Raw genomic sequence first — 17,073 nt, forward strand, 5'->3', positions numbered from 1 at the left:
AGGGAGCACCCAGACACCCTTTCAGAGGAAACTCATTTCAGCTCCTTGTAGTCGGGATCTCATTTTTTCGGTCATGACCCAGAGCTCATGACCATAGGTGAGAACAAAGATCAACCAGTAAACTGACAGCTTCACTTTCTAGCTCACCTCTCTTGACTCTCTTCACCACAATGGAGTGATGAAATGATTGCATAACAGCGGACGCTGCTCCGGTCTTCCCTCTCTTGTGAACAAGACCCCAAGATACTTAAACTCCTCCCCATGGGTAAGGAGCACTCCACCCACCGAGAGAGGACAAACCGCCTTTCTCCGGTTGAGAACCATGGCCTCAGACTTAGCGGTGCTGACCCTCATCCCAGCCGCTTCACACTCTGCTGCAAACCGCTCCAATACATGCTGGAGGTCCTGGCTCCATGAACCCAACAGAACAACATCATCTGCAAAGAGCAGAGATGAAATCCTGTGGTCCCCAAACCAGACCCCCTCCGGACCTTGATTGCACCTTCAAATTCTGTCCCTAAAGACTTTGAACAGAACCGGTGATAAATGGCAGCCCTGCCGGAGTCCATCATACAGGTCTGACTTACTGCCGGCTCTGCGAACTAAGCTCCTTCTTCGGTCATAGAGAGACCAGACAGCTCCCAGTAAGGCTCCTCAGACCCCGTACTCCCAGAACATCCTCTAGAGGACGGCACGGGGGACGTGGTTGAACACCTCCTCCAAAAAGGAGCTCTTTGACTATCACAGTGACCTCAGCTTGAGTGATGAACAGCTCTACCCTAGAGCCCTGAACCTCTGCTTCCGTAAGGGAAGGCCTTGCAGGCTTGAGAAGATCCTCAAAGTATTCCTTCCACCGTCCGACAAGGTCCCCAGTTGAAGTCAGCGGATCCCCACCTGCACTGAAAACGGTGCCTGCAGAAAACTGCTTTCCCCTTCCTGATGTGCCAGAGGGTTTGCAGAACCTCGAGGCGAAGCGATACTCTTTCACCATGGCCTCACCAAACTCCTCCCAGGACCAAGTTTTCGCCTCCAAAACAGCTCGGGCCGCAGCTCACTTAGACCTACAGTAACTGTCAGCTGCCTCTGGGTTCCCACAAACCAGCCAGGTCTGATAGGTCTCCTTCTTCAGCTTGACGGCATCCCTTACTTCTGGTGTCCACCACCGGGTTCGGGGGTGACTAATATCCTTAAAAGGTGATATTTGTTTTTTTAAAACATATGCAAAGCAACTTTTGCGGCTTTCACAGTTAATGTTAGAAGAAGAAATGAATAAATGAAACTAGAACATCACCTGTGGCCCTATACTGTGGCGATGTTAGTTCAGACTTTTCCATCAGCTGCCTCCCTGTGAAGTGAGCAGGAGCTCAGGCGACTGTGACAGCATATTGACACTAACAGCTACTTACATCCATTAGCTGATAGCAGCCACTCCAATGGCTGTTTGGCTGCTCAAGTTGTTGCAATCAGATTGTGGAGATGTAGCCGTTTCCTGAAGCTGATTGGCTGCAGCGTCGGTCTGTGAGCTGCTGCTGGTTTCACAGATTACATGCACTCAGACTGACTTGGGCAACAAACTTTTTAATAACGCACAAGGCCTGTAATTTATTTACAAAGATAAAATGCCCTGTCGTGAGAAATGGTTTACAGAAATAAACTTGTGGCTGTCTGTGCAGCTCATGCATTTGGTCACGTACTTTTCATTGTCTCTGATGTATTCCTCCTAAACAGCATGTATCATAAAGGCCTGTAAAGCCAGTTTAATTAAAATATGATCACTTTATTTTTAATCAGTTTGTGAAGTCAAGTACTGAAATAATTCATCACAAAATGGTCAAACAGACAACAACATTTAAAGAGAGTCGTTAGCTGATATGAGAGAAGGGAATCATTTTACTTTATTAGGACAGGTATTGATCTTGTCTGTCAGGACATCTCCTGTAACCCAAGCCCCGTCTGAGTGTGTGTGTTTGGATAGGGGAGTAAAATGTTAAGTTTGGTGATTTTTTTCCCCTCTTAGTCTATCAGTGCTTTCTGCTTCTATTTTGGGGTTTATATGTTTGTTATTGCATAAGCTTGTGTGTTCCTGAATTCTCCTTTAAGTGTATAAATGCCTAAAGACCCACTACTATGAAAATCAGCTTTTTAGTGTGTTTTTCAACATGTTTTTATAGCATTTTCTGATTATATATATGGAAACTGGCGGTTTATAAAAATCCCGTAGGCGGGTCAAAGTCTTCCTTCTTCGTTCCAATTCTAAAACAGACAAGAAATCCATAATTCTCTTCAATGTCCTGGTCTGAGCTGACATGTGGCTCCAAGCTGTATGACTGGATAGCTCTGATATGCTCGCTATCCTTTTTTGCCATGCTAATATTAGCTTGTGAGGTGCTTGTTGCTAGCTGGGGAGAGTGTAAACAAAGGATTTCTGGGAAATTAGTGAGGCTAACTTCCAGGTAAATAGTTCCGCCCACAAACCAAAAGCAAATTTCTAACAAGCTCCTGCAGCTCTACAGAAAAAATAACTTAAAAAACGAGACAGGCCTTTTGATTTGAACTAAAACCTGCATAATTAAAAGGCCACTAAGATTGACTTTCCAAAAGACAATATATACTGTATTTGGAGTGAGACTCTGAATATGCTTTGTAAATATGTGGAGTGAAAAATGTGCACAAAAACTCTAGAATACAGACGTTTAAAGACTAAATATTACAAAGGTTTTGGAGCACATCAGTTCTTCCTCTTCTTTTGTGTTTTGTGATCTATGAGGATCAGTTTTGTGTGGTGACAGTCGGTTCAGATGTGTTTTTTTTCTATTCTTCAAGAAGTTTCCTTTAGTTTCATCTCATCCTGTTCTCTGGCTGCTCAACCTCCCACACAGAATAGGAGAGGAGTCAACATTGATCTGCTATTTCTGACTTTTGCTCTGAACTGACACTGAAAAACTAATGAGGCCAATCGTTTCTGAATCCAGAGTTTGTATCATTTACTTTTTGAAATAGTTTGCTAATGCGCCCAAAACAACAGGAAGAAAATCTTAAATCCAAGGTGGATTAGCTGTCAAGTATTTACTAATGTTATGATGAGAAACAAAATGATTTTCTGCCTAAGTAGTAATACAGAAGTACCTCACCAACATGAACTAGAAGTTTTTTCTAAAAAATATGAGTTTAGGAAAATAATAAAATTCAGAAAACTCAGAAATTCTGTTTTCTTTGTTTTTTTTGTTTTTTTTTTTTCATTTTTGCAGCTATTCCTGTTAGTTCAGTTTTTGTTTTTAATGGGATTGTCCTTAAGACCATCCACCCACCCATCCATCCATCCATCCACCCACACATCCATCCATCCTACCCCCCAACCCATCCATCCATCCATCCATGGATGATTGGTGCTTTTTGGGGATTTTTTGGTGATGATGGTCTGAATGTGTTTGGATTTTTGGTATTGATTGATGTGGATGATTTTTTTTCCTGATGATAATCATCTGAGTATATTTACATTTTTTGTACTGATTAAATATAAATGACTTGTCTGTGGATGTTTGAAATGTAATTGCTTTACTGATCTTAATGATCCTTAATAACCTGAATATATGATAGTTGGGCATAAATATGTAATATTAAGTCCTGAACTGGATATTGATAACTCATGTAAAGAGAATGGTCGAATAGAAGAGGTATTATATAAATTCGCTTCCTCCCATTCCCTTTTAAGCAATCAACTTGTGATTATGTAACAATGTGACAATTTGATGTATTATTACCTGATTTTAAATTTTCCACAATGTAATCAATTTGAATTGATTTAAGATTAATAGATCAATAATCAATTCATAAAAAAAATTAATCGATTTAGCACATAAAGCTGAAGTCTGCTAGCTTGACGCTAATGTTTAATGGCCCAGCCCTAATAAGTTTCCTTAAACCTGAAAACGTTATTTTAACACTAGAATCCCTGGAACTTTCAGCTTCCGCTGCAATGCCCCCCTCCCATTCTCAAAGTAGTGTTGTGGTGATCACCTTAAACCATCAACAATGACTTCCTGTTTTCACATTGCAGAAGGTCAGGTTTAAATTTAAGTTTGACATACATTGCAGATTCCGCCACTAGACGGTGAAGTGGTTATGGCTGCGGACTCACATTCAGAAGGTCGTGGGTTCGAATCCCACTCAGGAATAGTCCACATTAAATATTTGTTTTTACTTTGAAATTTTATTTTTACCTCAAAACTGTTCGATGCAGGTGAAAGAAATATTTTTAACACAGACAAATGCCTTTAAACCATCAACAATGACTTGTTTTTACTTTTAAATTTTATCTTTACCTTAAAATTGGTGACCTTGAAATTGCAAATTAGATCTAGGTCGTACGACAGCACACAGTTCTGCTCCCTCCCCCCATCCACATACCTAAGAGAAACAGGTTTTTTAGGACCATGCAGTCCTGGCCTACAAGAAAGACTTTTCTCCAGTGTGTCTGTGTTTTGTGGCACCACTGGCTGTCTTCAACATGCTGATTGCCTTTTTTGAATTGGGAAAATTGTCTTTTTACAGATGAAGGCTTCTCATCATTCTCTTCTTCAACAATCATTAGTTTATTAGTCTATTTATGTATAAGTATCATGTGGAGAGGATGTTCTGGCTGCAAATCCACTGGCATATCATCATCATAGGAGGAATCTGAGAAGATGAACTGTGATTCCACAACAAAAGAATCGTCTTCACTGCTCCCAGAGTCCACATCGAGGATTATTTGAAATAGAGCTAAGGGTTTCAGAGGAGTGTGAGTCTTGCTGATATTGGGATGTTTGTCTTTTTGACTTGAAGATGTGTCTATGTTTATAAGTCATAAACATGCACTATATGACCAAAAGTATCGGCTCACCCATCCAAATGATCAGAATCAGGAGTCCTAATCACTTGGTTTGACCTCAGGTGTATAAAATCACTCCTCAGACGCAGACTGTTTTTAGAAACTTTAGTGAAAGCATGTTTTGCTCTCAGTGAATTCCAGTGTTGAACTGTCATAGGATGCCGTCTGGGTTTGGAGGTTGCAGGAGAACGGGACGTTTCAGACTGCATTGGTGGAGGAGGAATGATGGTGTGGGCTTGTTTTTCAGACCCCTTAGTTCCAGTGAAAGGAACTTTCAATGCTTCAGGAGGCTAAAACATTTTGGACAATGCTCCCAACCTTAGTGGGAACAGTTTGGAGCGGGCTCTTCATCTTCCAACATTTTTGTGCACCAGAGCACAAAGCAAGGTCCATAAAGACATGGAGGACAGAGTCATGAACTGAACGCCATAGAGTTGAAGCTGCAATAGCAGCAAAAGGTGGAGCAACATCATATTGAACTCTGGGTTAGGAATGAGATGGAACTTTAGTTCAAATGTGAGTAAAAGCAGGAAAGCCAATACTTGTCCACATGCATCAGGGAACTCCAACCCCCACACAACCTGTTAGTTCAAATACACATTAGGTACTACATGCTGCATTAACATATACATGGGCAAGTTAATGGCTCATCAGTGACCCAAAATGACACAACAATGGGCTCTCGGACTAAAGGGGGGGGGGGACTCTTCCCTGCGTAAATTTGCGCAGGCTTAGGAATTCTAGTGTTAACACCCCCCCTCCTCTCTTCTTTTCTATCCAGTCATGAGAGGATTCAAATACAATATAAAAGTTGAGCCTAAATTACAAAAGGGGTTTATACGAACAGACTTTGAGTCAGAAAACCCACAACCAGCTCATGTAACAGTAACATGTTTCCAATACAAGAGGCCTTCAGCTCTGATGCTTTTGTTCAGATGTTTGACAGGACACATTAAAACAAACCTTTACTCTCTGAGCTCTTTTCTCTGTTATTCTGGCGTTTTCTCTTCCCCTGCACTTCCTGGCTGAGGATGCCAACAGACCAAAACTGAGCATTTAACACAGATTTGTTTGAAAAAAACAGACTTCGGAAATAACACAATAGCAGACAGTAAACAAATTTATTTTGTCATCTGCATTTACAGCTGGAATTCTGGGAATTCAAACACAACATCTTTGCCTGTGAGCTTCTTGTAGACACCAGAGAAGGTCTCCACCTGAAAAAAAGTACAACTGTCAGATTCTCCTTCTGACTCAGGGGTTCAAAACTACTAACAATTTAGACATTTGACTGTTTTGGAAACATTTTTCACAAAGAACAGAAATGTCACTGCAATGATTAATCATTGAGCCTAAAATACAGATCTGTCTAAAGTTTCCCCTGAAAAATGCATGAACTGTTCTTTGCACCGAAGTCTGTGCACTGCATGGTTTAGCTCCCCAGTAATGGCCCAAAGGACTCTGGGAAGATGTAGGAATATGCAGGACGCCCACCCTCACCAGCCGAGGCCGGGGGCGGAGCTTGCTGTCCGACACTGTGGAACGGGACTGTACGTCTCAGCTCAGAGCTACGCTCCCATACGCCACTCGGACAGAACCAGGAGAGCAGCTCTCTGGACGTCCGTGTCGTTGTATGACTGATCAAAGTCTACTCACACACCGCCCTCTAGAGGACAGAACTGCCCTGTGACCACGCCCACAGTCTTCTGCTTACTTTGTGTTCTACGTTGTTCTGCTGCGCCTTGTCCAGGTGCACCTTGATGAGCCGACTGCTGTCCTGCTTCACCCTGATCCTCTTGCCCACGATCTCACTGGGGAACACCAGATCCTCCAGGATGGCGTCATGGACTGCAGTTAGAGTACGGCTGAAGGAAGAGGAACACATCACATCCATGCCAATACACTACACAAACACTATAGAATTTGAACCCAAGCGGAATAATTCAGTTTGATTTTCAAAGAAACCCAAAAGTTACGTTTTTGTATGGGACAACAGGAGCACTTCCTTAGCTCCTGGTTATTAACATGGAAAAAATAAGATTCCATTTCTAATGACAACATTTGTTACTTCTGACAATAAAAAGTTTTGTGCAAAAAATTTTTGTTACAGCAGCATTGAAGTCTGTGCACTGCATGGTTTAGCTCCCCAGTAACGGCCCAAAGGACTCTGGGAAGATGTAGGAATATGCAGGACGCCCACCCTCACCAGCCGAGGCCGGGGGCGGAGCTTGCTGTCCGACACTGTGGAACGGGACTGTACGTCTCAGCTCAGAGCTACGCTCCCATACGCCACTCGGACAGAACCAGGAGAGCAGCTCTCTGGACGTCCGTGTCGGGTTCAGTGAAACATCTCTAATGACCACCGTGAACTTTGTTCAGGTCCAATCCAGAGCTTTAAAAACTGTTCACAACACGGAGAAAGCCTTCATGTTTGTATCTACCTTCACTACTCTGCCTTAGGGCTGTCACTATTAGTCATGACTACGCAGACAATTAAAATGGTGGATGAATAATTTAGTAGGCGATTATTCTTTTTAAATCTGAAAACTATGGTGCATGTTTTCTAATGCTACGTTTGCTATTCTCTGCGACACACGTGCAGTAGAGCTAATTCACTGGTAGTGATGTCACAGGGAGAAGTGGGAAGGCTCGGGGACCATAACAACACAGCAACAGAGCTTAAAAGTGACAAACATTAACATTAAAGACAAATGTGTCCAATGAAATCTCTGCAAGGTAGAACTTGTGTTCCATGGCAGCACTACAGTGATCATGAACACCTGAAGAGGAAGTACGCTGTGACTGAGTATGATAACGAAGAGGGATCATCATCTAACTAAGCTAACATTAGCACAAAAAGAGAGCACACTTATTAGCTAAATGTTTGTGCATTCCTGAAACCTGGACCCCATCAGAGTGAAATGTCTCTGAAGGAACATCTGCTCTCTAAAGAGATCAAGTCTTTCTGCAGACATGGAGAAATCAACACTTTCCTGCTACCAGCAAGAACATCGGACAGTCTGGAATTCTAGTCAGAAAAGTTGAATACTGTTGAGTGTTCAGCACCCAAAAAATGTTATTTGTATAATTTATATAATTATTATATTTGAGTCGGTGAGACCAAAACTTTATCTTTAGTAAAAAATAATTCCTTTGTTTCAGATGCCGACCTCATTGGATTCCAGTCTTTTTTAATGCTAGAAACTAATGAAGGAGAGAAGCTGTATGATTCAGTAAGTTTATATTTGTCTTTATTCATCAACAGGAACTATAAAACATTTTATGCAGCCCATAAGCAACATGAATAAATTTAAAGCCATTTTTTATTTAAAAAGTAAGACGAACATTGTGGCTCCGACTGAGTTTAGTGAGAAATGGGCCAAAAGGACCTTGTGGTGATGACGGCTGCAGACCCTTCAGCTGCATCTTACCTCCTGGGACGCTTCTGCTTATTCTTTGTGCGGCTTTTCCTGGTGGGTTTGGGCAGAATCCTCCTCTGAAAGTCAACAAAGCCAGGAAATTTGTTTTATTAAAAAACACAAATAAAACGTAAAAAAGTTTATTTTCTGCAACGAAGTCTGTGCACTGCATGGTTTAGCTCCCCAGTAATGGCCCAAAGGACTCTGGGAAGATGTAGGAATATGCAGGACGCCCACCCTCACCAGCCGAGGCCGGGGGCGGAGCTTGCTGTCCGACACTGTGGAACGGGACTGTACGTCTCAGCTCAGAGCTACGCTCCCATACGCCACTCGGACAGAACCAGGAGAGCAGCTCTCTGGACGTCCGTGTCGTTGTATGACTGATCAAAGTCTACTCACACACCGCCCTCTAGAGGACAGAACTGCCCTGTGACCACGCCCACAGTCTTCTGCTGAGGTCCAACTGCCTCATGGTTAAAAACAATTATACCTTACAATTTTACATCAAAAATTTAAAACCAAAATCTTCAGAAATGACTTTGAAGCGTATTGTTTGAGCCCCCCATTAATTGTGACAGGTAACCCCAAACCGTCTGGCTGTAAACATAAGTCTGTTGATTAATATTTCTTGCAGACATACTCCATTGAAAATCATGTTTTCAAGACGCTCTTGTAGAATTTTCTTATAATGTACATAATAAAAAATAAGCTTCAAATTGAATTTGAGTATTTTTTTATTCAAATTGTTGAGAATACAGAGCAGTCAGAAAAAAACATGAAAATAGCCTGTAGCAGTGATGTAGATGCTACAGTCAGCAAGCCAAACTATCCATTCTGATGTATCCACTTCCAGACAAATGGATCCGTGCACATCGGTGGTCCTTAAACTGATGTACACGGATGCTTCTGAGAACAGATATCCTACAGCTTCAGACGGTATCCCAGGCAAACACTAAGCTAAGTCAAGAGAATAGGTTGGAGCCTATCTTGCTCTTGGGTTGACAGTAAATGTGGTCGCAGATGAGAGAGAGATGTGCATGTCTTCTTTGTCTGAAAGTCCCGACAGTATGATACCGAACCAATGGAGAAGACACCTTGAAACATTACACTACAGTAACAGCAATAAATCCCTCTTTCTAAAAAAAATAAAAAAAAAAAAAAAATAAAAAAGCTTTGATTATCATCAGAACGCTGATTCTAAAAAACTACTTCTGTGGACAGACTATTGGCATCTTTTAGGGCACAGGTTCAATGATACTCTCACTAAGACCTTACATCTGGTTGTTTTTGCACATTTGTTCAATGTTATTGTTCTTACAAAGTGACTGACCATTTTTTTTCTAGTCTCTAGAAGTAGAAATATTTAAGATTTTGTCATGGTCTTAAAAGTTAAACGTGTTTGGCTTATTTTTTCAGTTTTGTCGCGGTAGGAGAATGAACATTGTTCCTCCTCCAAAGGGGGGCACAGGAGAAAAAGTTTGAGAACCACTGATGTACGTATTTGATTTCTTGTCCGCTAATATCTGAATCAAAACTGTACAGATGGATAGCTCCGCTAATGTTAGCTTGAGGCTGTAAGCCAGCAGGAGAAACTGTAAAAGGGATGATGGAAAATCAGTGGCGCTTTACTTCTGTGCCAACAGGCCCAACCAGAACTCCAGTCGCTCTTCAGAAACTATGTCTTAGTACAAGTTATTGGATTTTGAAAAAAAAATTGTGTTATCATAAAAAAAGACCAGTATATCAAAAGATGATCAGAGTGGGATCTGGTCTCCGTAAAAAGCATGAGCATTATCTGCTGTGTGCACCTGGACATACCTGTGCGATGAAGACAACGTGTTTTCCGCTGAACTTCTTCTCCAGCTCCCTAACCAGGCGCACCTGAATCTTCTGGAAGGACTTCAGCTGAGGAACGGGAACGAAAATGATGATGGCTTTCCGGCTGCTGCCAACTTCAATTTCCTGAAACAAAGCAAATGAGAACTGATGAACCCAAAATTTAAGGAATGTAAACTGAATCCACGATGCCTCATTAAAGATCAATCGTGTACTAACAAAGTTTTATAATGTGCACTGCATGGTTTAGCTCCCCAGTAATGGCCCAAAGGACTCTGGGAAGATGTAGGAATATGCAGGACGCCCACCCTCACCAGCCGAGGCCGGGGGCGGAGCTTGCTGTCCGACACTGTGGAACGGGACTGTACGTCTCAGCTCAGAGCTACGCTCCCATACGCCACTCGGACAGAACCAGGAGAGCAGCTCTCTGGACGTCCGTGTCGGGTTCAGTGAAACTTTGTCCCACTGCCTACAAGTGACATGAACCCACCTTTGCAGCTGTGATGTTCAGCTCTCTCAGCTGAGCTTTCAGGTCAGAGTTCATCTCCAGCTCGAGCAGAGCCTGAAACAGTCAGAGGAGGAGCATCTATTATCATGACCAGACACCTGCAGACCTCTCTGATTTGTCACTTCATGCTGGATCCTTTTACACAATCCTGAACCAGGTGAAGCAATCAGGTGACTCGGACTTACCTGGGAGATCCCGGACTCGAACTCGTCCGGCTTCTCGCCATTCGGCTTGACTATTTTGGCGCTGGTACTGAACATGGCCTCAGTGTCTGCAGGGAAACATGAAGCGGCGTTACTGTTCGCCCCGTTAAGGCCCGCAGCTCCTGCGTGGAGGGAACATCAGAGCTGGACCTTCAGCCCCGCGGACTGGACCCCATCACGTGGGCACGCGCGTATGTGCAGCTTCGGCGCCAGAACTTTCTGCCAGACCTGCTGTTCAGCCTGTGTGCGAGGCTGCAGCGTTCTCTCCTTCTTAGAAAGAGCATAACTAAATCGGTGGATAGTATACATGCGAGCACATCTACCTATATTACAGTCCAGAATTTTTTCTTTAACCTGCTTTTGGAATTTTTTTTTTCCAATCTGTGCAGTACAAGCTAGGAAATTTTCCGGCCGAAAATTGCAGTTCACAAAACCACTCGTCAGCTTTAAAAAAATGAGTTAGTTGTCGTCTAATTTCTCCACTAGTCTATTACTGTTGATTTATTCTTCACCTCCTGTAAATTTCATGAAAAAAAAAAAACAATTAGCAGGTACTGTTTTTTCATTCACAAGTCTCCGTGTCTAAGAATTGAACACTGGAACATGAGGTCACTGACCGAATCTATCAAGCTGATTGGCAGCAAGCGATGCCTACAGGAATACAGGAGCAGATTTCTGTATGATTAGACAATATGTAAAAGAATATTGATTTAATACTAAATACTCAATTCTTGTAGTTCGCTTGATTAGCTTTCCAACAATACCCTCCTTTCATGGATTGGACAAATAACGAGAAAGTTGCGACAATTTAATGACTCTAATCTTTGTTTCTGGTCACCAATCTGTCACTGTTTTGCTGTTTATTTAGGAATAAAATTAGACCCTACTTTTGATCACTTAACGTGGCATAACTTTCTTATTCTTTGAGCTATCTTAATGATCTTTATACCGTTGGAATGGTCTATTTCAGCTCTTTCTCGTGATATAAATATCAGAGCAATCAACCCAATTTGAAAATTTTTGTCACATACCTACATCACGGAGATGAAAGCTGAGATACGTGCTCAGGAGAACACGTCCAGCTCGGCTCGTTACCTTATACTTAAATTTCACGTTCAGTGAATACGGAAATAAAACGAATAATTCTTTAAATAAAAGCAGAACATCTCCTGAGCTGAACTCCACATTTTTACTGAGAAGCTAACAAGCGCGGCCTGCTAAGCCGCTGCTGTACTACAGATCAAATAAAGCTTTAGTAGAACCATCCGATCCCACAAAGAACACAATCTAAGGTATCAAAGCGTTGTGGTTCCTTTACGTGAAGTTACATCTAAATTCAACCTTTAAATAACAAATTGTCGCCAAAAACCACTGTGCCGAAGAAGATAGCACGACTAACCTCCAACAACGACGGCCAAGGAAGAGACCGGAACATCGCGAGAGCTGAATACAACCAATCAGACGAGCACGCGAAGTATCGCGTTGCTTACTGCCAACATGCGGGAATCCATAAGATATCGCGATAACTCAACAGAAAACAACTGCTTTTACACCTTTATGTTGTCAGGTGCGTTCTAAGATCTTAAGTAGTTAAAAACGCCGTGTTTTCAGAATTCATGCTCGCTATGATAATTGAACACAGAATAGAATTTAAAAGAGCGTCATTTATAGTTTAAATGAGATATTAGAGTCGTTGAAGGACTGTTATCGCTTTAACGATGTTAGCCGGGTATGGGTGCTCCCTCGTCGGGTTGTGATGTTTCGGCTGTCCCCGCTGCTCAGGGCTCTTCAGCGGACAGTCTGCAGCGTTTCCGACGACATGCCGAAGGGAGTGTTTTTCTACGCGGTCAGGAAAGGCATCAAGCCGGGGGTCTACAGCTCATGGTGAGAATCACGCCACTTTGTTGTCGTTCAGATGTTCTTTTAATTCCGACATTAATACAAGACGTGTATTTACAGTCTGGTTGTGTGAAAAGGGCGCTGTTTATAACGCTCCCTTTAAATTCAGGGATGAATGCAGGAGCCAAGTGGACAAGTTCCCTGCAGCCTCCTTCAAGAAGTTCGCCTCGGAGCGGGACGCGTGGGCCTTCGTGCGGGGCGAGGAGCTGTCTGCGGCTCCACACCAGAGAGAAGGTCAGATCACTCCGCTTTGTTAAAACTCCTCAACATCTTTGATAAAATGTCTGCAAGACTGGTGAGGCAAGAAAACGGAAACTGACATGAAATCCTGAAAAGTATTTAAAATTCAGGGAAATCCCTTAAATCCTGATAGAGTCCAGGTGACACCCCCCTCACACACCCACACCTGTGAGGAGCCTGGAGCCGAGTGACTCCACTCAGAAACCTGACAGGAAGAGCTGTCTTGTCCACAGAGGTGGAGTTGTCTCTGCTTCCCAAACGAGGCCCAGAGCCTCTGCAGTACATCCCACTGGGCAAGAGGAGTCGCTGTGGCGAGGAGGTGCAGCCATCGAACCCCAAACGGCCCAGAGAAACAGCAGCACCTTCATCTGATGCAGACGGGTTCACCTACATGGGTAAGCAGCTGCATGGATGGATTGCTTCTCGCAGCCTCATGGCGTCTCTGAGACGTTGATCTTTGCTGCAGGTGACGCTGTGGTCGTTTACACCGACGGCTGCTGCTCTGCAAACGGGAAGACTGGGGCCCGCGCTGGCATTGGAGTCTACTGGGGACGCAACCACCCGCTGTGAGGAAACTCAACCTCTCAGTATGCACACTCACTTTCTTCAAGATCCATCATGTAAAATGAACAGCTGTTTTCTGCCTGTTTGACAGAAATGTGGCAGAGCGCCTACAGGGACGGCAGACAAACCAGCGTGCAGAGATCCAGGTCAGCAGCAGGACTGAGGGCAGAAGTTCCTGTTCAGATTGCAGAGTTTAAGCTGTCTGCTCCCTTTTCTGAAGTTTATGGGATATTTGTTGTTCTATTAAGCACCTGTAGGAATAAGTGTTTGTATTATCATTGCATATTTATAAAATGATGTTTAATTGAACACAATCTGTTTGCTTTGCTTTGATCTAACTGAGCAGGCGGCCTGCAAAGCTCTGCAACAAGCCAAAGAGCACAGCATCACAAAGCTGGTCCTCTACACGGATAGTAAATTCACCATCAATGGTGAGTCTCAGCCCTCGGTTTTCATCATGGGCTGGTGTGGCTTTAAGGTTGGTGCTGTTTCATGCAGGTGTGACTAACTGGGTGAAGAACTGGAAACTGAACGGCTGGAGGCTGAAATCTGGTGGGCTGGTCACAAACAAAGAGGACTTTGTGAAGCTAGATGAGTTAAACTCAGAGCTGGAGGTGGTGTGGGTAAGTTAATCTGTCAGCATGTCCCACTGAACACAGAACAAGTTCTTGACTCACCAAACTTTTTGTAATTGTTTTATTTCTCTATTCAAAACAGTTGTATTAGAGGATTTGTAAGCTTTGTTTGAGATTTCATTTAGCAACAACATTCAGATCTGTCACATTTATTCTTTTGATTTCACAAGAATCAAACTTTTAGACTAGCAGGTATGTCCAAAGTCCGGCCTGTGGTCCCTGTGGTCCACATTCAAATTTCCACCTGTCAGCGGGCTCCTATCACTAAATCAATAATATGTGACCTGCTGCACTGCCTAAAACTGTGGGATTTCTTGATTGTGATTGGCTAAATGTTGTTGTCAAAGTAATTTCTGCAAAGACAAATACTTTTAGAGAGAAAGCAGACACGAGCCAGAGTGACATTTTCTTGTGAGGAGATCAGTGTTGGTTTGTTACTGAATCTCCTGGAAGTCTCCACAGACTTCCCATTTTATTAGTCTTTGGTTGCCTAGGTTACAGAAAATAATCAATCTAAAGATTAGGTTAAGCAGTCAACAATAACTTCTGTTTTCAGGCATAGGAATGTTGAGTGAGAGTTCCTAAGCAGCAGTTATAATAATAAATAAAGTATAAACTTTTATCAGTCCTCATTAAGGATGCTACAATTTTTCAGGAATCGGTAAAAAAACTTCAAACTCGTCAACATGTTCATCAATAGTGAAAATTAAAAGATTGGTTTGTCTCGGCCTGTGCTTAAATTCTGAAAAATGCAGAGCAGCTGAAATCTTCCCATGCAGGCTCGCTGTGAGTGTGCGCCCCTGTGTGTGCGTCGCAGACCGGCTCCGTGTTGTTCATCAACGCTCCCCCTCCTGGGAAATTCCTGCAGTTGAATTGAATTGAATTGAATGCCTTTATTGTCATTGCAGTTACAATGAAATTTCGGTTACAACTCACTTTTTCAATGTGGACATATTTATACACAGTAATAAATATATAAAATATAAGAAAGATTTCAATAAAAAAGGGTCAATTATGTACAAGAAATGAGGGGAGGAATAAAGTGACCGTGAATTAGTGAATTAAGTGTTCCTTCAGATTTAAAAGTTTCACATAAGTCAGACCCTCCAGGATTTCAGGATGTTGTGATCACAACTTTTAACACAAATTAAAGCAAAGCCCAGATCTGTTCCTCACCCTGCAGCGTTGCATTTTCATCACAACTGTACTGCATCTTTGACCAATCTACCGCGACAACAGTCATGATGACGACTCAGCTTTACCACTGTTTCCCTTCTGACTCCTTCCCGGGAGCCGAGCTCTTTTTTTATTAACTCTCTTTAGTCTTTTTCTCTGCAAACTGCACGTGAACATCATTTGCGCTGAGCGCGGGCGAGTGCGCACGCAGCGACTGGGTGGGGGGATTGCACTGAGCAGACGTGGGTGCGTAGTGGTCCATCGCATGGATCACAACATGAACCGAGTATGAAAGGATTTGTGATCATTTCAGTATTCTGTATAATTGGTTATTTATATTGAATCATTTCTGTTAGTAGGATAGAGTTTGATGTAAGGGGCAAAAAGAAAACATACATGGCCTTAAAATACCTTTAATTCATCGTTTTGACAAAAACAAAAAACGAGATTGTGACTTTAATACTGTGACTTGAATGGAATCATGGCTTGACTGAACAGCAGCATAGTCCAAACACAGACTGGAGTTCAGGGACATGTGTGAAGATGGTCTCTCCCCTTCCTCAGATGCACATTCCAGGACACTCGGGCTACACAGGCAACGAGCAGGCAGACCGGCTGTCCCGGGAGGGGGCAGCAAAGCCCCTCCAGCTTCATGAGGAGGACCACAGTTAGAGCTGATTGTTGTCAGCTTCTGTTTTCAGCAGGGAGTTCTGTTTGTCCTGTTTGTGTTAAGCTTTGACTTTTAGACTTTCTCTCTTAGAATAAAGATTATTATTTATCAGTTCTAGCCTGTGTTGAAGTCATTCTAAACTGCAAACCAATCACACATGGCACATTTTTATTTAACCTTTGTTTTACCAGGAAATCCCATGGAGATTAGATCTATTTTTTTCAAGGGAGACCTGGGCTGAACGGCATCAACACGAGAAAATAAAAATAGTTTAAACAATTATAATAGAAATAAAATACAATTACAATAAAATACAAAGTGTTAAAACATCTCACATCATGGTTAGAATTGAAGACCATGGAGCTGAAGTTAACAAATTTCACACATTTATGCATTCTTTATCTCTTTACTGTTTGTTGTTACACAGATTATGAATGGCTTGAAAACCGAAAAGTATAAAAACTAAAAATTGATTTCTACAGAAACCTTAGAGGCGCCATACCATGATTTTCTTTCAGATTGAACTATATCCATGTATATGATAATATATTACCTTTGGAACACTATAAACAAGTTATTTATGGAATATAATTTTTTTGTGAGTTTTTACTACCCAGATGTAAAACGACTTGATTCCTGAGGCTCCGCCTGCTGCTGCGAGTAGCTGCCGCCCATTTCATGATGTCACCCCAGAGCAAGCAGCGTGTCTGCATTTCTCCTACGAGGTGGAAGATGGTGGCGTGACGGGTCTACTAATTTAGAGCCCCAAGCACCTAACTTTTATTAAGTTGATTTTTTTTTTTTTTTTCTGGGAGCAACAAATTTTTTGCCCTTATAAACGTCAAGATAACGATCTGAGGGTAGTCGATCTTGTGGGTAGTCTATTTTGATTAAATGTTTGATATCGCATCAAATCAAAATCCCCAGATCTTCAAAACCAAGTGAACCATCTAAGGTAGGAGGGAAAAACTCCTCTAGCTTGTTAGCTAACGAACATGATTACTGCGATGTAGGGGTGTTGCGGATCACGGATTATCCGTGGTCCGTACGGAT

The 17,073-nt window shown here is 42.4% G+C and overlaps 2 protein-coding genes and 4 non-coding genes across 8 annotated transcripts; 1 reads left to right on the forward strand and 5 right to left on the reverse strand.

Annotated features, from left to right (window-relative positions):
• Nucleotides 1-5,972: 5,972 nt before the first annotated feature.
• Nucleotides 5,973-12,310, reverse strand: rps7 (ribosomal protein S7). Of its 2 annotated transcripts, none has more exons than XM_024291040.1 (7): nt 12,236-12,310; nt 10,819-10,904; nt 10,616-10,687; nt 10,108-10,251; nt 8,302-8,366; nt 6,585-6,735; nt 5,973-6,087 (listed from the first exon to the last, which is right to left on the reverse strand). In XM_024291040.1, the coding sequence occupies exons 2-7, from the start codon at nt 10,891-10,893 to the stop codon at nt 6,010-6,012; spliced, it is 585 nt and encodes a 194-aa protein (XP_024146808.1). In that variant the 5' UTR covers nt 10,894-10,904; nt 12,236-12,310; the 3' UTR covers nt 5,973-6,009. The 2 variants fall into 2 exon arrangements, with proteins under 2 accessions (XP_024146808.1, XP_036066269.1); XM_036210376.1 differs by lacking the exon at nt 12,236-12,310 and adding an exon at nt 11,868-11,890.
• LOC112158563 lies at nt 6,285-6,500 on the reverse strand. The gene has a single exon (XR_002921342.1). It is a non-coding gene; the product is annotated as a small nucleolar RNA SNORA73 family (small nucleolar RNA).
• LOC112158561 lies at nt 6,991-7,206 on the reverse strand. The gene has a single exon (XR_002921340.1). It is a non-coding gene; the product is annotated as a small nucleolar RNA SNORA73 family (small nucleolar RNA).
• On the reverse strand, nt 8,447-8,662 carry LOC112158562. Its single transcript, XR_002921341.1, has one exon. It is a non-coding gene; the product is annotated as a small nucleolar RNA SNORA73 family (small nucleolar RNA).
• LOC112158560 lies at nt 10,354-10,569 on the reverse strand. Its single transcript, XR_002921339.1, has one exon. It is a non-coding gene; the product is annotated as a small nucleolar RNA SNORA73 family (small nucleolar RNA).
• A 16-nt stretch (nt 12,311-12,326) lies between the features above and the next one.
• Nucleotides 12,327-16,134, forward strand: rnaseh1 (ribonuclease H1). 2 transcript variants are annotated; one of them, XM_024291039.2, is made up of 9 exons: nt 12,327-12,403; nt 12,619-12,720; nt 12,845-12,969; nt 13,209-13,370; nt 13,442-13,541; nt 13,631-13,685; nt 13,886-13,970; nt 14,038-14,162; nt 15,915-16,134. In XM_024291039.2, exons 2-9 carry the CDS (start codon nt 12,656-12,658, stop codon nt 16,020-16,022), a joined length of 825 nt encoding a protein of 274 aa, XP_024146807.1. In that variant the 5' UTR covers nt 12,327-12,403; nt 12,619-12,655; the 3' UTR covers nt 16,023-16,134. The 2 variants fall into 2 exon arrangements, with proteins under 2 accessions (XP_024146807.1, XP_024146806.1); XM_024291038.2 differs by having other exon boundaries at nt 12,393-12,720.
• Nucleotides 16,135-17,073: the final 939 nt, after the last annotated feature.

This window comes from Oryzias melastigma, linkage group LG24, assembly GCF_002922805.2.
Source record: "Oryzias melastigma strain HK-1 linkage group LG24, ASM292280v2, whole genome shotgun sequence".
NCBI classification, from domain to species: Eukaryota; Metazoa; Chordata; class Actinopteri; order Beloniformes; family Adrianichthyidae; genus Oryzias; species Oryzias melastigma.